At 48.9% G+C, this 24444-nt stretch overlaps 1 protein-coding gene across 1 annotated transcript in view; it reads left to right on the top strand.

Moving 5' to 3' along the window:
* The window catches only part of COLGALT2 (collagen beta(1-O)galactosyltransferase 2), a gene marked incomplete at both ends in the record, with an annotated part of 52971 nt that overhangs the window by 10606 nt on the left and 17921 nt on the right, over window positions 1-24444 (top strand). The window contains 2 exons of the mRNA XM_084265983.1: window positions 21894-22004; window positions 24017-24134. Coding sequence (XP_084122109.1) covers window positions 21894-22004; window positions 24017-24134 — 229 coding nt within the window. The remainder of the gene's footprint in view (window positions 1-21893; window positions 22005-24016; window positions 24135-24444) is intronic.

Raw genomic sequence — 24444 nt, 5'->3', positions numbered from 1 at the left:
GGGAGCGATGGAGACCGGGCTGGCATGCTGATTTTGGGGCTGTTCACAGTGCTGTCATAGTGTGAAATCCCAGGATCCAGAGACTTAGCTGTGGGTTTGTGGAGCTGCAGTGTGGGGGTGCCTATTAATGCTATTAAGCCCCCTTTTTATTGAGTTCTGAGAGGTGTACTTCTGAAAATTCTTCCTAAATGAATAGCCTCTGTTCCCATGATCCAACCAGAACTGGTAATTGACCCCACGGCCCAAGAAGGCAGCGACTGAAAGATGGAAAGCGGAGCAAAAAGCACAGCAGTGTGTCTGTAGGTTGCTGCACTAGAACAGTGAGAGTCCTAATGAGAAGAAAGACGTATCAGAAGACAAAGTCAGGGAGGGATCTGTATGACATGGGCAAAGGTTGGGTTTTTTCCTTTGACACACAGCAGAAGCCATGCTAGTTCTTGTTTCTGGTAACTGAGGGGTTAAAACGAGTTCTGGTGTCTTCAGCATCTGATGGCCTGCATTTATTACTGCTTAATCCTTGCCTAGAACTGGCTAGAATTACTGGGAGAAGGGAGATTGAAGTGCCTGCTTTATTACTGGATTCACCAAGGCTTAATGTAGCATTGCTGTGTTATTGATACCATATCACTTGGTGTTGAACAAGGATCCTGAAACCCATGCTACAAGGAAGGAGGAGCAGCTGGAAACTTCCTTGAAGGAACAACAGATAAACTGTGAACTCCAGCCAAATCCTGGTTTGAGGGTCCCATCTTGCTGCTGGATTTTATGAGAAATAGCCTCTCTACTCCTTGTAGTGTGGCACTTGTCAACACAGGATCTACCAGTTACACACGAGGCTGGTGCTGGAGCAGCTGCAGAATGTGTAAAGCCCAGCAAAAGGAGGTTGGTGCCGTTGGGCTGTTCTGATGCGTACCCGCAACCTCGGTGTGCCACAGTGGGAACAGCTCCGAGGTTAGCATTCAGGTTTTGAAATCTAAATATCCAGGGACCTTTTTTTACTGAGGGGTTGCATGGGCTTGGAAACTTAGGAGGAGGGGTGTCATTAGGGACCAGTGGCTGATAATCTCCTTTATCAGGGAAGGGATCCCTTACTAGGTTTGAACAAACATTGAGAGCTCCAGTTCTTTCTGACCTGTGGGGATCCCACAGATGAGAACGGGGAGCTCTGTAGTATTATCTTCTGTAGAGCGATCTCTTGGATCGAATTGGGGGTCTCTGGGGGACTGTGGTTAGAAATCTGAGTTTGTAGCTGGATTTTGCATGGCTGGCAGAGTTGGGAAAAAGGTCAGTGTTGACTTGAGTGCCTGACATTTTATTCTCTGTTAGCATATGCATGGGGTTCTGGTAATGCTTTTCCTAGTGTCAATGCCTGGAACAGTATAGCTGCTGTGGTTTGGCTTGGCTCTGTCCTTTTCGGGGCCTTTGGATGGAGGTGGGATGTTGGTAGAGGTGAATTCCTTCTGTTTTCCTTAGGTGTATGGAACAGCTTGGGTCAGCATTAGGTTTGGGGGGTTTCAGGCTACTGCGAACTGATATACAAGCAGATTATTCAGGTCCCAGAGGTTTAGAAGGAAGTTTGATGCTGAGAGGAGCCAAGCACAGCATGCTACTTGTGCTTTTGGTGGGTACCCTGTTCATACCTGTTCTATGGATGAGAACAGAGAGCACAAAGGTGCCAGAGCCCAAAGATGTTTGCTAGAGCCCAGGAAATGAGGAAGAGGCCAGGGGCTGGTGTGGGCTTAGACCTGATGTTCTGTTCGCAAAGTAAAAGGCTTGAAATTTCCCTGGGCAAGTGTCCTGGTTTCGGTCAGGATGGAGTTAACTTCTTTTGTAGCAGTGGATGGAATGCTGTGTTTGAGAGTTAAAATGAAAGCAGTGCTGATAACACCCTGATGTTTTAGTTGCTGTCAGACAGTCAAGGGCTCTTTCAGTTCTTCATATTTCTCTATTAATGAGAAAGGAGGGGACGAAGCCAGGACAGGTGACCCAAACTGGCCAAAGACAGTATTCCATGCCAATTACGTCCTGCTCAGTATAAAGGGGGGCTGGTGGGAGGAGCAGGGGCGGGTCCAGGACGCGTGGTTTTGGGGGACGGTCGGGTTCTGGGACGGCTCTGGGTGGCACGGCCCGAGTTGTGGGTTCGGTGAGAAACTGCATTGTGGATCAACAGTTTCATATATTTTTTTCACTAAAGTCCTGTTAGCATTGTTATATTTTATCTTTCTGCTATTTTAGTCAACTATCTTTATCCCAACCCACGGGCTTTTGGTTTCTTGGTTTTGGGGTTGTTATTTGCCCCTTCCTTTTCCCTTCCCTTGCCTCACACTGCCCCCCTTCCCCTGCTCTTTTCCTTTAAAGAGCAGGCAGCTGCGTGGATTCGGCTCTCAGCCGGGGTAAAACCACGACAGCAATGAAACGGGCAGCCCTGGTAACCGTAGGGAAGAGCCACAAGCAGAACCAGTCCTTGTTGTTCCTGAGCAAGGAACAACAGAGTAGCAGAGCAGCGCCGTGCTCCCTTCTCCCAGTCTTGTGATGTTAGATTTGACTCCCTCGCGTAGATCAGTTTGTGGATGCTGCTGGTGGTTGCTTGGAGTGGTACGTGCTGCTGCTTTGGAAGGAAGGAGGTTCTGGATGGAGTTTCCATTGAGTTGTCTCTGAGATAACTGTCCCTGGGGTTCTGGAGGAGCCTACCCAGCTTCTTCTGAATATGTTAGCAGAGAATAATAACTGCTTTTGCCTCTTCAAATATTTTGTTCCTCCAGCTCTGGCTGTCAGAGCCTTTGGTTACACTCAGTCTTCAAAACACTGATTTGAAATGAGTTCAGTGTGTGTGACTGGACTGTGAAATGTCACCGCTGCTAAATACCTCCTCTTAGCTTATGGGGTTGGGGATTTTTTTAATTGCATTTTTTTACTTAAAGTGGGATTTAAATACCAGTGATCATTGTGAAGTGTCGGACTGGGCTCACAATACACTTTTAATTGCTCCCAGCACACTCTTCCTCCCCCCTCCCTGCTTTATTTCTCACACAAACAAGTTATTTGTGGCTCCCACAAACTGTCTTGTCAATGAGTTGTTATTTCAGAGCGGTGAGCTCATAGCTGTCTGCTGGCAGAGCTCTGCTCTGACTTCAGACATGCTCTGGCTCTTGCCAGGAGTTTTTGCCTAACACCTGAGCCTTGAAGGAACCTCTGTTTTACAGAATGAGAGTTGAACTGCCATCAGTGGTGTGTCTAGCAGCTTTGACTGTGAACATCACATCTGTCTTTTTGGACGAGCCCCTCTTTATATATGGGATGGAAATTAAATGGGAGGAGGCTATGTGTTCAGGGGCAGAGCGGGGTAAAGAAAACAGCCATTTCTTCTGTACACTCAGCAAACTGCAGCAGTGTGGTGGTACCTGTGGAGAGCTTCAGGTTTGCTGTGTTGCCAGCTGCGAGTTGGAATGTTCACTGCTGCTCTCCAGTAACCAGCTGCATCCTTATCTGAATGCAGGTGGATCGCCCAACTGCCACGGAGCCGGCGGATCCAAATCACACCTGATCACAAGCATCAGTCTGGTGCGTTGCAGGGGAGGAATGTGGTTCAAGTCTCTCTCCATGATTTTTTCTCTCTCCAGTAGAGTGAGGTTTGGAAGGCACGCGATTGCATGTCACGTTGAACAGGAGCAAATCTGATGGGTCTGACCCACTCCTGTTGCTGCTGCAGGGTATGTGGCCAAGTTGGTTACTACACGTATGCTTTTGGGACAGCCCATGGGTAAAGTGAAACAGCTGGCTGTAGCAGTTTGGGCACACAGACAGATCAGAACTCCTCTTCTGCTCTGGAAGATGCACTTCTTCCAGATCTACTGAACCGATGGAGCTAACTCTGGCACAGCAGTTAAGAATATACTTGGAAGAAATCAACTAAGAAGCCAAAGGAGCCAGGATTTCAGCTTGTTAGATCCCATACCAGGTTACGTGATCTGTGTAGTTCATGAAACACTTCAAAAAACTGAAGCTGGACGGAGCTGTTTCTGCCCTGTAACAGTTTGTGCTGAAATGGTTCCTGGGGTGTCACGGTGTGCTGCTGGTCTCGGGCTTGGAGCCTGAGCAGCAAGGGCTGCTAACCAAAAGCATCCTTGGAAACCTCTGTTATCTGCTCTCCTAAGCAGCCGCTGAGAAGCTGGCAGAAGGGAGCAGAAGGATTTCTCCTATGAGACAGAGTTAGCCTCAGTTTTTCCATGAGGAACTGAACCTTTATTTATTTAAGAAATCCCTCCAGTGGCCAGTTACTTAAATAACACGTTGGCTGACTGCAGCTGATCTTGCACATCAGCACATCAGTGTTGTATGGGTTTGGAATTAAACTCTTGATGGCTTCTTTGAGGCGCTTTTGAAAAGGGGCCTGGCGGAGTTTCAGATGGAAACCAGAGGGAAAACAAAAGAGTGGCTGAATTGGTGAGTTGGTTGGGGGTTTATTGAGTGGCAAGCAGGTGATGGTATAATCTTTTGAATTACTTTTGGAGACATTAAGCAATGATTTGTCCCTTGTATGTAGTAGATGAGGTTAAATGATCTGTTGAACACCTTTGAGTGCAAGTTCTAAGAAACTTAATACCTCAAGCAAGTAAATTAAAATAAGCAGGTAGGTTTCAGTTTGTCTCCTTATACATCGCATTTATGTAAAACCCAGTCTCCAAAGACAGCCTGTGTTATTTTATATAAAGTGGATACATATTTTTTCTAATACATTAAAGGAGTTATTGTGTGCTGTCTGCAATTCACTGCTGTAGTAGTGGGATCGTGGTTAGGATGTAGTTGTTCATTGCTGACAGTGAGAGAACCTGGGACCATGTTCCTGCGAGCCCAGCTGAGGGATTGCAGGTTCAGTCACTTTCTTCTCTTCTCTTTCATCCCATCACATATCAGGTATTCCAAAAATCCAGTTTACCAGCCTTTGAAACTGCCTCAAAGCCCTGAGGAGCTCAAATATCCAGGCGTAGGAACGCTGCTGGACAAGTGTTGGGGTACGTGCGAGGGCTGGCTGGGTCAGGGCTGGGACAGTCAAGTCTAATGCCTGCAAGATGTGTATGGGAGTCTGCACTGAGCTTAGGAAGCACTTTTATCTCGTGCCCTTGGTCCACTGGAAATGGCACATTTAGGATCCATGGTCTGCAAAATAAGGGAGCACATGTAATTTATGGGTCTTGCAATTACCCAGCCAATTTAGTAGGAAGCAGCAGCAGAGACTTGAGTGAGTGCTCATTTCCTCTCTTCGTTTACATCCAGGCAGCAAAGGGGGAAAAATTAGCTCTCTCCTCATACTGTGCATGTGTGACTGGATTAAATCTCATGTAGTGAAAATAAATGGTGTGTTTACCACAGTTGCTGATGTAGCCTTTGGTGCTCGGCTCCCCGTGACATCGGCACTGCTCTGGTGATGCGTCCCAAAACCTGCAGGGAGGGCAGAGCAGCAGAAGGGAGACTTGTGATGCCATGATCCCCTACTTTGCTGAAGTGTCACTCTGTTTCCATGATCCCCCTTCTTCAGTTGGGGATGAGAAATCCCACAGCATTGCTTAGAGAAGGCTGCTGAGCTGTTAGCTAAGAAAATTGGAGACACGTTGAGAACTCAGAACTGTTTTCCTTTCTCTTCAGAGCTAAGCCAGCCATCAGCATAGCACCGGTTTTCCATCACTTTGAGTCCAGAGTTGGTCTTTTTCCAAGAGAAAATGTGTTCTGGCTCTGGCATCTGTAGTATGCCATGTGTGCTTGCCAAAAAGTAGCCATGTGTCCAACACATGTGTTGCTGTGCGTCCTTCCATATGACAGCTGTGTGGATTGCTGGGCCTGAGAGCAGCACAGGACATCGCAAATAAAAGAGATGCAGCCTCAAAAATTTTATCTAGCCCAAATTATTTGGAATTAAGAAGTAGAAAAGCTTGCAGGCAGCTCTGTTGAGGTGGTTGACAGCATAGTGTTAGTTCAGAGGACCATGTTATTCTGCAGTTTGTGGGAGATGACAGAAAAATGTGGGGGGTTTGGGGTTTTTTTTTGGCCATGTGAGTGCTGAGTTAGGCAGGGAAAACACAGGTTTAGCTGTCTGGTTTGAAAACTGGCTTCAAATTCAAAGCACATCCTTCAAAGCACAAAAGATCACAGAATCATAGAACGCTGGAAGTTGGAAGGGACCTCAAAAGACTATCTCTAGTCCAACCCCCTGCCAGAGCAGGATCACCCAGACTAAATCACACAGGAACACATCCAGGCAGGTTTGAATGTCTCCAGAGGAGGAGACTCCCCAACCTCTCCGGGCAGCCTGTCCCAGGGCTCTGTCACCCTCACAGGGAAAAAGTTCCTCCTTACATTCCCATGAAACTTCCTCTGCTCCAGCTGGCACCTGCTGCCCCTTGTCCTGTCGCTGCCATCCCTGAGCAGAGCCTGGCTCTGTCCTCCTGACTCTTGCCTTTTACATATTGATAAACATTAATGAGGTCACCCCTCAGTCTCCTCTCCTCCAGGCTAAAGAAGCCCAGCTCCCTCAGCCTCTTCTCCTAATGAAGGTGTTCCACTCCCTTTGTCATATTGGTGACCCTGCACTGGACTCTTTCAAGGAGTTCTGTGTCCTGCTTGATCTGAGGGACCCAGAACTGGACCCAATATTCCATATATGGCCTCACCAGGGCAGAGCAGAGCAGGAGAAGGACCCCTCCTGACCTACTAACGACCTTTCTAATACATACCCCAGGATGCCATCAGCCCTCTTAGCCACGAGGGCATATTGCTGGCTCATGGGCATCCTGCTTTAAGATGGAAGATGTCTAATAACCTGACTGGGAATCGCATCCCTCTGATATCCAACTCCTTCTGCCCTGTTTTGAGACACTACAACAATACTAAGTGATGTTTGGTACTAGGGGGCTGGAGTCAGCCTCAGCTCCTGGGTAGAGTTCATCTTGTTTCTTACAAGTGTGTGCAAGGCCTTGCTAATCCTGGAGATGGTTGGGGTTTCTGTTAGTTGGTGACTTTGTCTTTCCTCCTCTAGCACAAGTGTTTCACTGCTTTAAAAATTTTACCTAGAAGCACATCTCCAAAAACCCAGGACTTCATTTTCCCTAATGAAGGCAAAATATTTGCTCAGGAAGAGTCTTGCCATAGAGTTTGTGAGAGTTTCCTAAAAGCGAGCTGGAGGAAAAGTTGTTCTTGGGATTGCCATGGCCACAAATTTATCACTACTCTGACAAATACTCTGTGAATGTGTTAAGTAAACTGCTGTGCAGAGGCTGAGTATCTCTAGTTTATTTCAGTGTGTATTTTGGAAGGAGTGTAGGGTTGTGTAGGGTTCTTTGACCATTCCCAGCCCCACACCCACTCCTTTTCGGTTTTTGACTTATGAAACCCCATTAATCTCTTCACTTTTGTTGCCCTCTATGTGAAATGAAGCCGTAATGCAGTGCTTGGGGAGGTTGAGACCTTTGCTGTGGATTCTGGAGGCCTCTGGGCTTGCCCTCTCACCCCTCTGATTCACACTGCCTAATTCCCAGAGGTACCCTGAAGATGAGGACACTTCCGTGTTCAAAGTGTAGATGCTGTAAAAGCTGTCTCTGGTAGAAATCCAGAACGTTTTAATTGATAAATCACGAATTTCATGCTGGGAAGGTGGTGTTTGTTGGTTCCCTCCTCACTCCTCCAGAACCCTGTCAGCAGATGAGGTGTTACCACCTTTTCAGCTGTTGCTTCATCTGAAGTATGATGGACAAAATTCTGGAGGACATCCAGGAAAACTCTCTACTTCACATGCAAAGGTTGAATATTTGTATTTTTTCCCCCTGCTTGGCTGCTGTGGTTGTTTTTCTAATCCCTTAATTATGTATAAAGTATTTCCAGCCCTTTGCCAGCAAACATGACATCATTCCTTTATTTTGAAGCACTCTATCATTCCATGCACTTCGGAGAATCTCCATTTTTCCAGTGTAACTGGCTACTGGAGAAAGGTTAGGCCAAAATTATGAAGTCTGAAGTTCCATGCTGGCTTTGGCAGAGTCTAACTCTTAACTTGCTGATGTCTGTAAGCTTTAGCTTAACATCGGTGAGAGTGAGATCTGTGCTAAGCGAAGCCTGTGCCACTGAGAGGACAACATCTGCTAGGCTCAGCCTGGTGATGAAGAGGTTGTCCTTCTCCTGGCCTCAGCTCACGCTATGCTCTAGATGAAGCCTTGAATGACACCTTTTCTGACTGCACAAGTGTGGACAATGCTCCCCTGGCCAGCAGCCTGTGGATACTTCCCTCCACAGACAGTGGAGTTGGCTTCCCCTGAGGACAGCTCTAAGGTTCGGTGCTTTGTGCTTGTGGAAGAGGAGGTCCTTGGGCAACAGGAGGAAGGTCAGTCTGCTTAGAGGTTTGCTGGTCGTCAGGGTTGCTGCCTGGATCCCTGGTGAAGCACAAGGTGAAAAACACAGCAGCTCCTCTCATGAGGAACTGGTTAGAGGTCCTCTCTTACTTTCTGTTCCTCCTATTATATCAGAAGCTTCTGTACTAGCACTTTCCATCCCAAAGGATGCTGACTTCCAGGTACGGACACAGTAGAAGAAGCAGTCAAGAAATTCACTTCTGTTTCTACTCCTCTGTGTCTGAACTAAACATTTTAAGAACCTGGGGTTTATTGTCATGGTTTGCCTGGAGGCACCCAGTACTTCACAGCCCTCCCAGGAAAGCCAGAGAGTTTATTGTGTGCCTGTGTCAGCCTTGATCCTGTTGTCTTTCACTCGTGTTGTTGGTGTCAAGAGTTACCTGAGTTTCTAGGTGGGCAGATGGCTTGTTGTGCTGCCTGCTGAGGTTGTGCAGTCAAGTTTTGGATGGGGGTATTGATTCTGGTGAGGGCTTTGGTACCAATCCTTCTAAGACAAGTAAACCCAACATGGTTTTCCTGTGGGAATGCAGCTGCCTGCATTGCAAACTTTGGCTTAACGTATGGTAGGTTTTGGGTTTTTTTGAGCTAACTTTCACAACCAAAGTAGAATTCATCCACATGTCTGCTGATCACGATTTGACAACTTGTTCTTGAGCCACCCTGATATTGAATTCCTTTGAAAAAGTTCTTGCTACGTTTGCTTCTGTAAGTCAGCACAGCACACCCACATACTTGAGATTGGGCTGCTCTAGGAGTGGGGAAGGAATTACCCCTCCCAGCTGGGTTTAGGTTGGGTTTTGTATCATCCACTCTTGGTGGTATCATCGTAGTTCTGGGGTCCCTGGTATAAAAAAGCCAGGGATCTCCTGGAGAGAGTCCAGCAGAGGCTACGGAGGTGATTAAGGGCCTGGAGCATCTCCCCTGTGAGGAAAGGCTGAGTGACCTGGGGCTGTTCAGCCTGGAGAAAAGAAGCCTGAGAGGGGATCTGATCAGTGTTTATCAATATCTCAAGGTGGGACGCAGGGGGAATGGCCAGCCTCTTCTCAGTGTCTGTGGAGACAGGACAAGGGGCGATGGCCTCAAGTTGGAGCACAGGAAGCTCCGCACCAATATGTGGAAGAACTTCTTCCCAGTGAGGGTGAGGGAGCCCTGGGACAGGCTGCCCGGAGAGGTTGGGGAGTCTCCGTCTCTGGAGATATTCCATCCCCGTCTGGACACCTCCCTGTGTGACCTGTCCTAGGGACCCTGCTTTGGCAGGGGGGTTGGACCTGATGATCTCTGGTGCTCCCTTCTAACCCCTATGATTCTGTGATCACAGATCACCAGGGTAGGAAGAGGTTCCCATGCATAAGCAACGAGGAAAAACATATTTAAATTGTTATAAGTGCTTTTGCCTTTGCAAGGTGAGCCTGGAGCTGTGTCTCGGGCTCTGAGACTTTAAACTGGGCAGCACCCTCTGTGTGAGGGCACAGTGGGGTGGATCCTGCACTTGACAGTGATGCTCTGCGCTTTGACAGTGGCGCTGGGATTTCACCATGTGCCTAATGATCTGTTCATCTGGAACATGCTCCTGCCACAGCCCTCTCCGTGCCCAGACAGTGAGTTCTTTCATAAAGGAAAAGTGCAGAGTCATATTTCTGAGTGCAAATTGGCCAGGGGATTTATTTGCAGTGTAGGCTTGGCCAAGCTAATTCCTCTCAACAGCAGAGAACGGCAGAGCTGGAAGAGGGAAGGTGTAAGTGAATCCCGGTGTGTACACTGCCAGTGGGCAGAGGAGCTGATGGCTGGTGGAGGGCAGGTTACACAGAGGGCCAAGAGATCTTCAGCCAAACACTGAGCATTCTCCCCTTTGTTTTGGCATCTTTCATGATGAGATGCTTCCTGGTGAGACGGTGCAATAGAAACTCAATAGCTTGCTCTGGGCTCATCGGCCTGCGCAGCCCAGGAGTGCTAAGAATTCTTCCAGCCCTTGGGAATGCAGTGGGATGCATCCCATGGTTGGTGATGCTGCCACTGGGGGAGACTCTTTGGTCAGGCTGTGGTGCTCAGGCAATCCTGAGCCCAGGATGGCACCTGGGACCAGACGTTCTTCCTCCCAGTAACTCCCCTTTACCAAGCCTTCATGGGCAAAGCCAGACTGCTGCTTCTTGTGGAATGGATGGGTACCCATGGGGCAGGTGTGTGTCTCAGCTTTTTCTCACTCCGTGCAGGTGTTGGTCTGGGGAGCCTTCTCAGGGGTTGCAGAAAAGCATGAGGTCCTTCATTAAGCTGCACAGGTTTCATAGAGAGCAGTGTACCACTTATACAGGTAGTGTTCCGCAGGCTGTTGCTCCCTGACTGTGTTCCTGAATCCTCCAAGTCTCCCAGACTGGCTGAACTGGAAGGTATCTCCCAGCACGTGGGCCACATTTTTCAGAAAATCACCGCACATACATGCAATGTTTCCCTGTCAAGGTTGTCTTTGTGATGTGTCTGTGCACCTGAGTATGTAGGCAGGTAGCAACTTGTTGGAGGGCTTGGTGCTGCTCTCCTGTTGACAGCCCTATTCAGCCCGCAGTGACAGCGGAGCCCATGGAGAGGCACAGGGTCTGGATGGAAATCGGCCCCAAGTGTGGAGCTGACTTTGAATGGATACGTTGTGGGGGCAATGCCATTGCCTGGTCTGAATGGGGGCTTTGTTGAAAGACTGCTAGCAAAAAGTAGTGCCTCTGCTGTAGAGCAGCCTCAGTTAGTTTAAACCAGGCTAGAGGCCCACCAAGTGATGGGAGGTATGTCCTGCAGAAGTCTGTCCTTGCAGTTCAGGGCCATGGGGACTTGTCTGCCAATTGGGTTTCATGAGCTGGCAGTTGGGTCACACCGAGTTTTCACCCATGCTTTCAAGGACAGGAAATCTGGTTTGAAAATGAACGCAGCCCAGGGACTTACTGTGTGTGACAGTGATGTGTCTGCATCTGCTTCGGAGGAAGGCTTATGCTTTTGGAAAGATAAATGAAGATTGTGAGTAGAGGGAATGGCTTTCCTCAAACCTTGTAAGGCCAGTGAGCTATAACCTGATAGTCACTGGGGGTGAAGGAAAGAAATCCCCCATGGATTTCAGCGATGTCCACATCAAGCTGTGTGTGGAGGTTGGAAGTTCCAGGGAGTCTCCTACTGGTGTCAGAAATATGAAATAACATTGATTTTTTTTTTTTCAGTGACTGCTTAACTTTGAGCATCTTCTGTCCTTCTAAGCATACCTATTTTTTCTCTCCAGAGAGAAGATCTTTCTGGAGAGCCAAGTAAGCTTGGTGACTTTGCTTTGCAGGAGGGAACAGTTCATGGCCGCCTCTTCAATTTCTTTTGTGGTTCTTCCCTGCTTTGAGGCAGACCTCATTTCCAAATGCTAAATCTGGGTTTCACCTCAGCAAATGCCATTACTTGGCACTTGCTGAGTTCTTCCTCTGTCCAGCTCTGGTTTCAGATGCAAGTCATTGTGTCCTTGCTTTATATTTCCTGTAGCCTTAAAGAAAAGCTGCTGGAAAACCTTTGGGAAGAACGTCTTGCTGCGTATCAGCTAAGGTTTCACATGACAGTGTTGGCTATTGTGTAAAAAATTGTCCCACAAAACATCCTGCTGGTTTCCACATCTCAGAGCACATTCTCAACTGGTAGAGAAACCTGAATTTTCCTTTGCTCCAGAATTAGCCTGGTGTGGTTCTTATTGCTGCTTGAACTCCTCCTAATTAGTGACATGATTTAAATATTCTGTTTTCTTTTCCTGTTTCCTTACGGTGTTTCTGTCAGCCCACTGGACAAGTGTCCCCAAAAAAAAATCACTTTTAGAGGGGCTGAGGGAAATGGGACCTGCACAGCTTTGGAGTTAAAATTAAGGTGATGTTCCTGTCACACAAGATGTTGTGTAGAGTCTTTCTTCCCAAGAACTTGCATTTAGAGGACTAACTGGTGTTTCAGGGCTGGGTTGGGTGGGGCCCTGGGCAACCTTGTGTAGCTCTAGGCCTGGAGGTTGGTGGCCCTGCCTGTGTCAGGGGGTTGGAACTCTGTGATTCTTGGGGTCCCTTCCAACCCAGACCAGTCTGTGATTCAATGATGGAGTGCACCTGGCTCAGCATGTAACTTGGTTATGTTCAGCTAATCCTGTACCCTTCAGATTGGCCTCATCCCAAGATAAGTAGTTCGTTACTTTTGACCTGCTCCAAAGGAAAAGCAGCGCTGCACTGTGTGCTTACTCACAGGGTGTAGTTATAAGTTTGGGGGGAGAAGGGGAGCTGAAAAAAGAGTAAATTAAAAAAACTAAGGCACCCAGTGGAATGAGTTAGGTCTTGTAGTTGTGCATGGCTGGATTCTGGTGGAGAAGGGTGGCTGCAGGGGTGGCTTCTGCAAGGAGCAGCCAGCAGCTCTCTGCAGGCCCCACACAGCAAACACCAGCCGGCTCAAGGCCGGAGTCACGGCTGACCAAGGCTGGGCCCATCAGCGATGGTCACAGCACCTCTGGGAATCAGCAGCCGCTTTGTGCCCCAGAGAAGGGAGTGAGAAGGTGTGAGGAGCTGTGCAGGCACCAAGGGCAGGGAAGGGGAAAGGAGGCGGCCCAGATACTGGAGAAAAAGATGCCCATGGAGAAACAACCCGTGATGGAGCGGGTGTCTGTTCTGCCAATGATGCTGATTGCGGAATGATCTCTCCCTGTCCTTATCTCCACTCTTGAGCCTCTCAATATCCAAAATAGTTTCTCCCCTGTCCAGCTGAGGAGGGGAGTGACAGAGCTGCTTTGGTGGGCGCCTTGCCTCCAGCCAGGGCCAAACCACCATCAGTCTGCTTTTCTGTGTCTAGTAGTCCATGGTCTGGATTGTCTTTCTGGAGGCAAGGCAATCTGGTAATGTGGGATGGGCCCATATTCAATGTGCTTGTTGAAACATCAGTGGTACAGAGCACCTACATTTGAGCAGATTCTGCCCTTTAAAATCTATCTATTTTTGGTTACCCGAGCAAAGAATATTTCTAAATCCCAGTGTTCCTTCCTAGTAGCTTAAATGCTTGCGTTAATCCTGAACAGCTGCATTAGGGGTGTCTCAGCATTGGTGGGAACCAGCTATCCATCCCTTCAGAGATTACAGAATCCATTGCAAGTAATTCCTTGTTTGAGCAACTTGATTTCAGAGGTCAGTCACAGCCCTGGTTGTGTGTATACACCATTTCCTGGGCTTTCCTTGGGGGAGTTGTTCCGTGAAGCCAAGTCTGCTTGGAAATATTCACAGGGCCAGATGCAGATTTAATTCTTTTTCCTTTCTTTTGAAGCTTTCTCTGCAGTGAGGTGAACACAGGGAGAACTCAAACAACATGGCAAGGAGAACTCGGGAATGAAGTGGCAGGAATCTCTTTTGCCCTTAGGTGGATGTCAGAGAAGCTGTCAACCTTGGATTTTTTTGATTGTTGGCACCAGGCTGCCACAAACAGCCTGATTTTTTTGGGAGATCTTGATTCCCCTTGATTGTGTCTGTGCCCACTGGGCTTAAGCACATACCTGTCATGGTACTGTGCTATCAGAGACAGCTTGAGGATCTTGGGGAGCGAGAGGCAAGAGAGCAAAAGACATCTCGAGGTAGCATGGCAAGAGCAGAGACCCTGGTGCGTAGGGATGTATATACACACTTACATACATCTGTGAATCATTCTCTTGCTTGAGCTTGGAAGATCATTGGAGGCTTTAGAACCGCTGCTGCTGCCAGCAAAATCCATTATGTGCAAGCTGCTGAAGGGCATGGGGAATGAGTTTGAGGCGAGACTCAAATGTATTTGCTGCATTCCTGTGCTGTGAGGTCCCGTTCTTGTATGGCTGCCCAGCCTGCAGAGGGTCCCTGCTCCTGTTACTGGCTCCACGCAGCTCCCTGACACTGACCTGGACTCCAACAGCCTCTCTGCTGGGAGCTGATGTCTTAAAACCCAAGTTAATATAATTAAAAAACAAAAGAATGTATTTCCAGAAGCATCCTTAACGAAGGGAAACCCTATAACACATGCCAAGTCCCCAGGAAGCCAAAAAGTCTCATGCATACGTTAAAGATTTTAGCAACTTGTTTAAATGCTTAAACAGTTGTTTGAACTTGGGCCTGGATGTTGAGGCCTTATTAATGAAGCGCCTGAGCATAATTGTGGTAAAATAAGTGGTGTCAAGGAGGATTTCTCAGCCTCTGAACCGCATCGTTGTGAGCCAGCTCAGCGGTCTCTCATCATGAGTCATCCATCCTCTGATCTGAACCTCCGAGATCTGAGGTATCGGGTCTTGGATGAATAGATGCAAAGTAGGGCTGGTAGTCCGGGGAGCAGCATGGATGCCTGCAAACCCACAGAGTATTTCTTGTGGTTTAGAAAAACTCTGTATTGACTGAATCTCCTCGGTGCTGCGTGAACAAGAGCTGTACCTGCTTCTTGGTGGGGGAGTGCATGCAAAACAAGCGAGCCCTGCAGCATTTTGAAGATCCTGAGCAGGAGCCCCCAAAGTAGTTGATAGTTAACAGCTCCACTTGCTGCTCTGTGGTCCAGAAGGACATTTTTACAGCTGAAATGCGGCACTGGCGTTTGGGAAATGGGGCTATACAGCCCAACTGGGTATGAAACTTCTTTTAATTGTCCAGCCATGCTGGAGGCAGTGACAGCCAGCTGCTTTGGGGTGTGCAGCGTGCTGTGGTCCCTTGGGGGAATGGCGATGGAGCGGCAGCCATAAAAGCCTTGTCTCAGGCTGTTGTAATGGTACAGCTGCTTTCTGGTAGTTCTCAGCTGCCTCGGGAGCCTCCCTCTCACTGGGTTCAGGAGTGTTTCGCTTCTCTCTGACTTGTTTTGAAACTTCCCCCCTCCCTCCTTCAGGATCCGTAGCTCCTCTCCCGGTGTCTCCCAGCTGCACCGTGTCCTGGTCAAGGTAATTCATCACTGGCTCGCAGTGGAAACTCCCAGTTCCGTGGGGCTTGTGTTTTTTGTGTTGGTTTTCAACGTCTGGCAGCATTTAAACAGGGAGGCAGGGAGAAATGACTCACCTGCTCCTTGATTTACTGCTTGTTTTGGGAAATCTAAACGCGAATTTGTATTTCACTCATATTAGGACTCCTTTCCTGGATTTTCTTACTTATTTTTTCCCGCCAGTTATTTTTGGCAGGGCTGAATTCACACCCAGAATAAGCATAGTCATCACTCAGGGCAGCCAGTGGGACAGTCTCTGCTCTCACTAGGGAGCTCTTTAAACTGCCCACAGTGACTGAATACCCACGTGGGCTTTTGCTGCAGGAAGTAGGCAATTTGGAGGCCTTACAAAGCCAGAAGCACCTCGCTGCCTTCCCTACTTCTGCTTTCGTTTGGTTGAGATGTTATAAGTTTCATCCTGCATGTTGCTCATCACCTGCTGTGAGTGCTGTGGTAAAAAACATGGGACTGACGGGTGATGGTGATTTGCTGGTGATGGTCAGCACAGCAAGGTTGCCATGAATGTGACAAATCCTGCTGTGGGGGCTGAGCTTTCCAGTAACCCCTGGAAGCATCTAGTGGGGCCAGCTCTGGCCTGACCCTTTATACGGAGCATGGAGGATACAGCTCTGCTGACTCGGAGGTGTTTGGTGACAGCAGCCTTCCATCTCTGAGACTTCACGCCCTCGCATGTGTGAGAGAGTGAGACCAGAGGAGGGGGAGATGGTCCAGCCTGAGTTTTGGGACACTACCCCCAGTCCCTGCTCCCCCTGTGCTGCGAACAGGGGGGAAGAAGGGAGCAAAATCTGGACTAAAGTCTGCTAAGAAGGGAGTGGTTGGGGGGAAAGTGTTTTAAGATCTGTGGTTTTTAAGATTTGGTCACACTCCCAACTCTGGTTTCACTGTTTGTAGTGCAGTGTAATAAATTAGATAGTTGTCTTTCTTCACTCTGTGTTGAGTCTGTTTTGCCCATGTTGTTGTGGACTGAATGATCTCTCCTTGTCCTTATCTTGACTCCTAAGCCTCTCAATATATATATTTTCTCCCCTGTCCAACTAAGAAGGGGAGTAATAGACTGACTTTGGTGGGCATCTGGCCTCCAGCCAGGGCTAAACCACCACACCATAGGAAACCATGTGAGTGCAAGTGGAGAGAAGGCAAGACAGCTAAAATGAATCCCTGGGTTTTCCTGGGATCTGGTTATCTGCCCAACTCTGTCCTGCAGCATGCAGGAGCAGCAGGAGCCCCAGGAAGCCACGGACATCCTCTCCTTGTGAGCCACTCTCAATGCAAACCCAAACATTTTCAGCATCTGGATTGTTGTTGCCTGTGAGATGTACCTGGCAGGGTGATAGGGAGGGCCAACTCGAGCCTGGCTGTCCTGAGTTCGGCTCTCATAGATGTAAAGGGAGAACCCAACACCCTCCTGAAGCCCTGTGGTCTTCAAAACGCTGGCAGGAGGGGAAAGGATCCTCCTCAGAGCTTTAGGCTTTGGGAGCTTGCTGCCTCCCGTTCCCAACTCCTCTTTGCAGCATATGCTTCTTGAACCTGAAGTGCTCAGCACTGTTGGAAGCCCTTCCTCCCTCTGTGTTTGCCAAGGGGAAGAGTTGGTAAATATTAAACTCCGTAGGAAAATAACTGCAAGCCCCTGGCCATGGAGTGTCTCACAGCTTGTGTTACAGCATGACCCACTCCCTGGCTAGCCAGAGGCACACAGTCTTGGTTTTGTCTTGGAGTACTTTTCCTATACAGATGGTGAAGGTGAAAATTTTCTCAACTGACCCAGCGCCTGAGGTAAATAAACTGGAAATAGCTTGTGGGAGAGCAGGTTGGGATGTGAAGAAGTAAAAATAATGTGATTATGTATTTACTTATTTATTTATTCCCCCCGTCTTTTTTTTTTTGTGGGGAGTAAAAGCCATCGAAGTCTAAATTAACATCCCTTTTGTGAAGGTGGTGTGAGAAGTCATTGTCATGCTAAAAATAGGAGAAGTCTGTAAAAGCAGCAGTTTTCCTTGTATGCTGCTGCTCACAAGTTACTTAAAACAGTAGTCACTTAACATTGGGCTTACTTTTCCACTGTTCATGGTGGTTGAGTGTTTTTGGGAGGGGGTACTTGGTGAGCATGGACAATGAGGGCTTGTGTCCTTGGCAAGCCGACTGGTTCAAGCCAAAGTAAATACTGGGTAGTTGTAGTTATGCCAACACGAGCCCCAGTATGGACGTTCTCACTCAGGCTTTTCTCACATTTAACTTTCTGTTTATTGGGAGTGGGTTTAAATCTGAGTGGGACAAGGTGCTATGTTACTGGAGGAGGGGTGACCACCTGGGCCTCTGTTCTAGTTAAATTTCCCGTCCTGAAATTTTAAGGAACTCTAGTTTTATTGTTCTTCCTTGTCAGTCCACCAGTCTTTCCTGGTTGTGTCACACAGGCTTTAGGTTGTACATCTCCCAGATGTGCACCGTGGCCAACAGACCACTGGTGGTGGTGGTGAGATCCACAGCAGAGATGGCCTAGCATCTTGAAAACAGATGAAAAATGAACAGGGTCCAGCTACCTGGTCCATCCATCGGAGTCAGAGCACTGTTTTAACAGCCTACTTGACTTCTTGAAGTCCTACAAACTGTTACAGAAGTAGTGCTGGTCACGAGGAGTATCTTGACGTGCCTTTTAGGGCTTGAGGTGTTCCCGTTGCCAGTGGGAAGTCCTGGTCATATTTTTATTTGCTTGTTTTTTCTTGTGCAGGGGCTGTCATTAAAAATGATACCAAAAAAACCCGTGTCCCTGTTTTTCCATATAGCAGACACCATAGCTGCTCTTCTAATTTGGGGGGGGTTAGGTGGCCTGGTTCAGAGATTGCAATGGGTGTAGGGGCTTGTTTTGTTTGATCTTAAATGTGAGTGGTGGTTCTGAAACTAATGGTGATAATTGCTTTTGGAAATGGCTGGCGCTGGTTGGGTTTTTCTCGTTTGTTTGGGGGTTTTTTTGAGGCTCAAAGCTGGAAAAAACAGCAGTTTGCCAAACTGCTCGTCATAGGGCATGGTTCATCTAGGGCGTGACAGACTTTATTGCTGTTGAGAACTTCTGGGCTTAGAAATGCTGCTGGGTGTATAGTCCTGGAGACTTCAGCCCTCAACTTCTGCCAGAGCTTTCTCTCATCACTGTCTTTGTAGAGCTCTACTGGGATGTGAGCTTACCTTCTACATAGCACCACCATTACAGGCTTGGCAGTAAAATACCATTTTTCTTCTAGCACTTTCCTTGGGAGGTCCAGAGGTTCCTCCAGGTTCCTTTCTGTCTGGAGGTTGGTAGCTGTTGGGGTCTTCTGAAGTGAATTTTGTCAAGGGCCTGCTGTCCTACCAGGACCAGGATGGAGCGTTCCATGTGTGGGGGATCTGACTGACCATGGGAAACTCTTCCCCTAGGCACTGTTGGCACAGGGCAGGATCAGGCAGTCGCAGTCTTGGTGTGCTGGACCCTTGTCTTAGGGTGATGGTGTGTCCGTGCAGTAAAACTTGTGTGGCTTGACCTTACAGGAGCTGGAGGCAAGGATGTGACAGAAGGACCATCCTTTAGCTCCCTTGTCTTGCTGGGGACACAAAGAAGGGGCTATTGAGGGCAGAGCTGCAGGGACTCCTGTCAGCCACTCTCCTGCAACTTGAAGGTTTCTTCTGCTAGTCAGAGCTTTGGGCTTTATGAAGCAGCTCTGGGAAATTGAGGAGACAGCGTTCACCCATGTTAGTGACTTGCTCTGAGGTTGAATGACTGTAGATTTTTACTTGTTTTGTCAAGAAAACCACAGCTGAAGCTTCCCTTTTCCCTTCCCAGACAGTAGGAACCCCCCCACATCTCCCCACTGATCTCCTACCACAAAGTTAGGAGGACAGGCATGAGGCTTGCTGAGGGAAGGGTGCACAGACACTTAACTCTGTGGTGGCTCTGTGCTACCTTTAAGGCTTTGCAGCATCTTTGAGGCAAGCCTGGTCCTGGCTAAGTACTACATAAGATGAACTCTGCTCTTCAGGATGGCCACCGTTGGTTTGCGTGATGCCTAGTCGCTGGGTGGTCCTGCGGTATAGCAGGAGCTTCTTGGTACCACTGCAGCTCCAGTGATAACCATAATCAAACAAACAAAACAAAATCCATTTTCACTGTTCTCTAGTATTTCAGGAATTTTGGAGCTGTTGTTCTGTGACTCTGCAGCTGGAGCGTGGGAGGAAAGCAGATGACTAGTGAAATGTGCGGCAACTGTGGGAGACCCCAGCTAAGTGTGCTTAAAAAAAGGGACTTGGGCGGATGAGCTGCAGCATATAAAACACCTGGAGCAAGCTTGACTTACTCTGTTCTACCAAGTCAGTACCAGAGTTCTTCTAGTCCAGTTAGTCCTTGCAAGCTACATCTACAGTGCAGTCTGACCCAGGGTCCTGGTCAAGGTGTGACTAAACCCAGCAGAGAAAGCAGCCTCTCTTCGCTTGCAGAACTTCTGTTATTTATTGGCTTAGTAGGCAGAAATATCTGTTCAACAGATAAGCTTCCTGTCCTTAAGTGGTTTATAAATAACCTTAAAATCTGATTTCTTGATTCTTTTTTTAATTTAAAGCAGGCTGAACCCCATGGGGATAATATGGCCTGGAGCATCTCCCCCACAAGGAGAGGCTGAGTCACCTGGGGCTGTTCAGCCTGGAGAAAAGAAGCCTGAGAGGGGATCTGATCAGTGTTTATCAATAGCTGAAGGGTGGGACACAGGGAGAAATGGACGGCCTCTTCTCACTGTCTGTGGGGACAGGACAAGGGGCGATGGCCTCAAGTTGGAGCACAGGGAATTCTGCACCAATATGTGGCAGAACTTCTTCCCAGTGAGGGTGAGGGAGCCCTGGGACAGGCTGCCCAGGGGGGTGTGGAGTCTCCTTCTCTGGAGATATTCCATCCCCGTCTGGATGCCTCCCTGTGTGACCTGTCCTAGGGACCCTGCTTTGGCAGGGAGGTTGGACCTGATCTCTGGAGGTCCCTTCCAACCCCTACAATTCTGTGATTGTCCAATACCTTCTGGTTGCATGAACTAGAAACAGTTTGTGCCCTGATTCTAAGCTGGAGGATCATCCACTGGCTTGGGATGGAGGTATTTTCCTGAAATAACTTGGAGCAGCCCTAGGGTTTAGGAATGTGGCCCCTTCCTCCTTTCCATGTGCCCTCCCCTTAACTGCAGGTGTCTGTCGTTTTAGGTAGAGTGGAGGATGCTGTGGGAGGTGCCTTTGGGTTTGGGGGAAAACTAGGTGTTTTAGAGCAGTTGCTGGGGCTGAGCATGGCCTTCCAGCACCCTCCTCTGCTTAGGGACGGGCTTCACACCATGTTTTCTGTCTCTCCATGGGACCTTTATGGAATATTTATACTGCCAGAGGACTATAAAAAGATTGTAAATTCTCTGCAGAGCTTTGCGAGCCGTGGCTGCGCAGGCTGTGTCTGACCATGGGGCTGTGTCTGACCATGGGGCTGTGTCTGACCATGGGGCTGTGTCTGACCATGGGGCTGTGCTCTCCTGCCTGCTGCTCAGGAAATGGAGCAGCCCTTTCACTTAGGGGAATTTGCTGGGGAATCTGCCACGACCATGTCTATGACCTGGTGTTGTATGTGAGAAGTCCTGGTCCCAGGGATATGCGTGCTGGAAAGGAGCAGCTGGGATATGACCTGGCTCGCTGGCCCTGTAACCCGAAGGCTTGAGGAGCTCAGGCAGTGATGAGCTTGTGGCTCCTTTGGGAGCATTTCCCTGTGATTACTGCCAGAGATGTGGATCTGGGCATCCTCTTCCAGTTTGTGCAGCTTGCAGGCTATAGCAGGGAGTGGGGGAAGGGGGTCTGATCCTGATGTGCACTGAGCATCCCTGCCTTCCCCTGTGCTCAGCTTGGCAAGTCTCAGGCTGGAAGCAAGTGACTTCCATGGGCTTGGCTATGGTTATCTGTGCCGTAGAGCAGCACGTGAGGGTTCCTTCCCTCTGCTGCCAGAGCGTTAGCGGGGAATCCTCTCGGTGTCTTAGCAGAGCCCCCTCCATCCTGGCACATGTGATTCCTGGGTGATGCAGTGGGGTACGCGTGCTCACAGCTGGGCTGTGCACCTTAAATGGTGTAGCAAGCAGGACAAGATCCTGGTGCTTCCAGAGATGGGACCTTTGTGGCCCGCTTACCTTGGGCGCTGTTGTCTTTGAGGTGGCGTGGCCTGCCTTCTGCAGCTCCTGAGGGTCAGCAAGGAGAATCCAGCACGTGGGTGGTGAGGACAGAGCTCGGTCCCATGCCCACTTGGTGATGAAGTCGCTGTGATGTCGGTGAGGCAGGAGACCAGTGGTGGGCAAGCTTGCCTGCGTTTTGGGGGTGCACTGGGGGAAAGTGGGGTTCCACAGCATGCCTTAGTGAGGACTTCCACATCTGTGGAGCTGCTCTGAGTTCTGTCAGGGGCTGGATGCACCTGGTCCTGCCCCTGCTTCGTGTACCAGCAGGGAAAAGGCAAGGGACCTAAAGCTTGTGTTAACGGGCCTCTTTCTGTTCTTGTTTTCCCAGGGCAGCCACTGACCACAACATCGATAACACCACAGCAATCCTTAGAGAGTGGCTGAAGAACGTGCAGAACCTCTACCACAATGTGGAGTGGAGGCCAATGGAAGACCCCCAGTGAGTACTGCAGCAGGGGGTTGACTCAGGCTGTTTGGGTAGATGTTAAACTTTCTAGGCTTTCTGTTTGCAATCCAGGAGATGTGTAAAATGTCCAAGCATTAAAATACTTATTTTCTGGAGGGGTAGAAGGGGTGTCTTTTCCATAAAAAGCTCTCTGACTCATGTAGAACTTTGAAGAAGAAAGTTTTTTCCCTTCACAGAATCATAGAACGTTGGGAGTTGGAAGGGACCTCAAAAGACCATCTAGTCCAAGCCCCTGCCAGAGCAGGATCACCCAGACTAAATCACACAGGAACACATCCAGGCAGGTTTGAATGTTTCCAGAGAAGGAGACTCCACAGCCTCTCTGGGCAGCCTGTCCCAGGGCTCTGTCACCCTCACAGGGAAAAAGTTCCTTCTGACATTCCCATGGAACTTCCTCCGCTCCAGCTGGCACCTGCTGCCCCTTGTCCTATCTCTGCCTTCCCTGAGCAGAGCCTGGCTCTGTCCTCCTGACTCTCACCCTTTATTTATTTATAAACACTAATAAGGTCACTGCTCAGTCTTCTCTTCTCCAAGCTGAAGAGGCCCAGATCCCTCAGCCTCTCCTCCTAAGGAAGGGGTTCCACTCCCTTCATCACCTTGGTGGCCGTATGCTGGGCTCTTTCAAGGAGTTCTGTGTCCTTGAGCTGAGGGACCCAGAACTGGTGCCAATATTCCAGGTGTGGTCTCCCCAGGGCAGAGCAGAGGGGGAGAAGGACCAGTCTTGACCTACTAACCACCCCCTTCAGTTCTTTAGCAGCTGTTAAAGAAAACAGTGCGTGGAAAACAAACTGTATCAAAAGCTACAGGGAATAAAACCTGTTATTCTTTGTTTGCAAGGAAGCCCTAGCCTGTTCCTGTAGTGTCTGTGGAAGTTCTGTCCGAGTTGTCAAATCTTAAGAAGCTCTGAGCCAGAGAGACCTTGGTGTGAGTTGGTGTTACCCCTTCGCATGACCTGCAGCCTCACTGCTCTGAAATAGGATGTTACGCCTGTTGGGCTTTTACTGCTTTATCTGTTGATCTGTTTTTAAGGTGGGCTGTTCCTTGCTTTGTTCTGTTTGTTCCCTCAGGGAATACCACATCAGTTTCCGCTTTCTTTCACTTCCAGGGCCCCCAGCACAGTGAGGGGGCATTTGTGGTACAGACCCTCTGGCAACACTTGTTTTACTGACTTCCTTAATCCTTTCATCAGAGTGGGGCTCTCCTAATCCTGCTGAACTTGGCTTGCTTAAGTTCTGCAAGGAAGTTTTGAAGTCCTCAGTCCAAAGCCCTGAATTTCCATCCCGCGCAGGGATCTGTCCCGGAATTCCCTTCTGTCTTCCTTACGAAGCGTTTGCCTTTGGATAGAACCCAGAAAACACACATGGGAGCTTTGCTCTCATCTTTGGGCTCCTGGGGTTGGGTGTTGGGTGTCTGTAGATTTAAGAGCTGTTATCTGGACATGTTAACAGTTACTAATAATGCCCAGACCCTGAGGGGATCCAAACTGCCTTCATCTTCCCATCCTCAGCACTGTTGATTCTGCTGGCCTTAAGGAACCTGTATTTATAGCCTTGAAGCCTAGCAGAGAACAGATGATGTTCTACCAGAAGGTCAGATGAGGTCAATGAGCTTGGATCCATTTCGGTGGGGTAACCTGTGCTTCCATCAGGCGAGGCCCTGCCTGCTGCAGAAGAGGCTCCTGGGTGCTCCTGTCCTGTTTTGCTCGTGGGCAGTCGGTCGGCAGGAAATGCTGCCGCGCTGTTTGTTCTCTGGTGCCCTGTGTACACATGCCAAGCACAAAACTTGGCATCGCTCTCCCTCAAAACCTCTCCTGGGTTGCCTGAGGTGACTCTAACACTGTTTTCCTTTTGGAAAGCTGGCAGCAAGGGAACTTTTTTTTCAGGGTTGTTTGTTGGTCTTTATTTTTTACTATTATTATTATTGTTTTTACCACTGTAACAGGCCCCAGACATGGGTTGCAGTCACTTTTATTTTTTCCTTTCTAGGTCTTATCCAGAAGAAATTGGGCCAAAACATTGGCCAAGCTCCCGATTCACTCATGTGATGAAACTCCGACAGGCTGCCCTGCGAGCTGCACGGGAGAAGTGGTCAGACTACATCCTGGTAAATAGGAGGTTTGATTTCTCTGCTGCCTCTGTTTTCTGGTGTGATGGGCAAGAGACTCTGCAGGTAGGGAGTAGGTCCCTGGGTAAGCCCAAGGCTTTCTCCACAGGCTCCACAGGTGGTGGGTAGGTACCTGCAAGGGTCTCTCAGATAGAAACTCCACTGCTCCTGATGCAGCGTTAGGGGAAATGGTTCTGCAGGACACGTGTGGAAAGATGGGTGCTGCTGGCCACTGCAGGAGTGGTTAATAGGGTGGTTCCTGGACTTGGAGCACGGTGTGGGTGTGAGGCCAGTTCTCAGAGCTGTTCTC

The sequence above is a fragment of the Gallinula chloropus genome, assembly GCF_964237585.1.
Source record: "Gallinula chloropus genome assembly, chromosome: 6".
Lineage (NCBI taxonomy): Eukaryota > Metazoa > Chordata > Aves > Gruiformes > Rallidae > Gallinula > Gallinula chloropus.
Note: the sequence above shows the minus strand (reverse complement) of the source record. Positions and strands in the feature narration are given on the sequence as shown.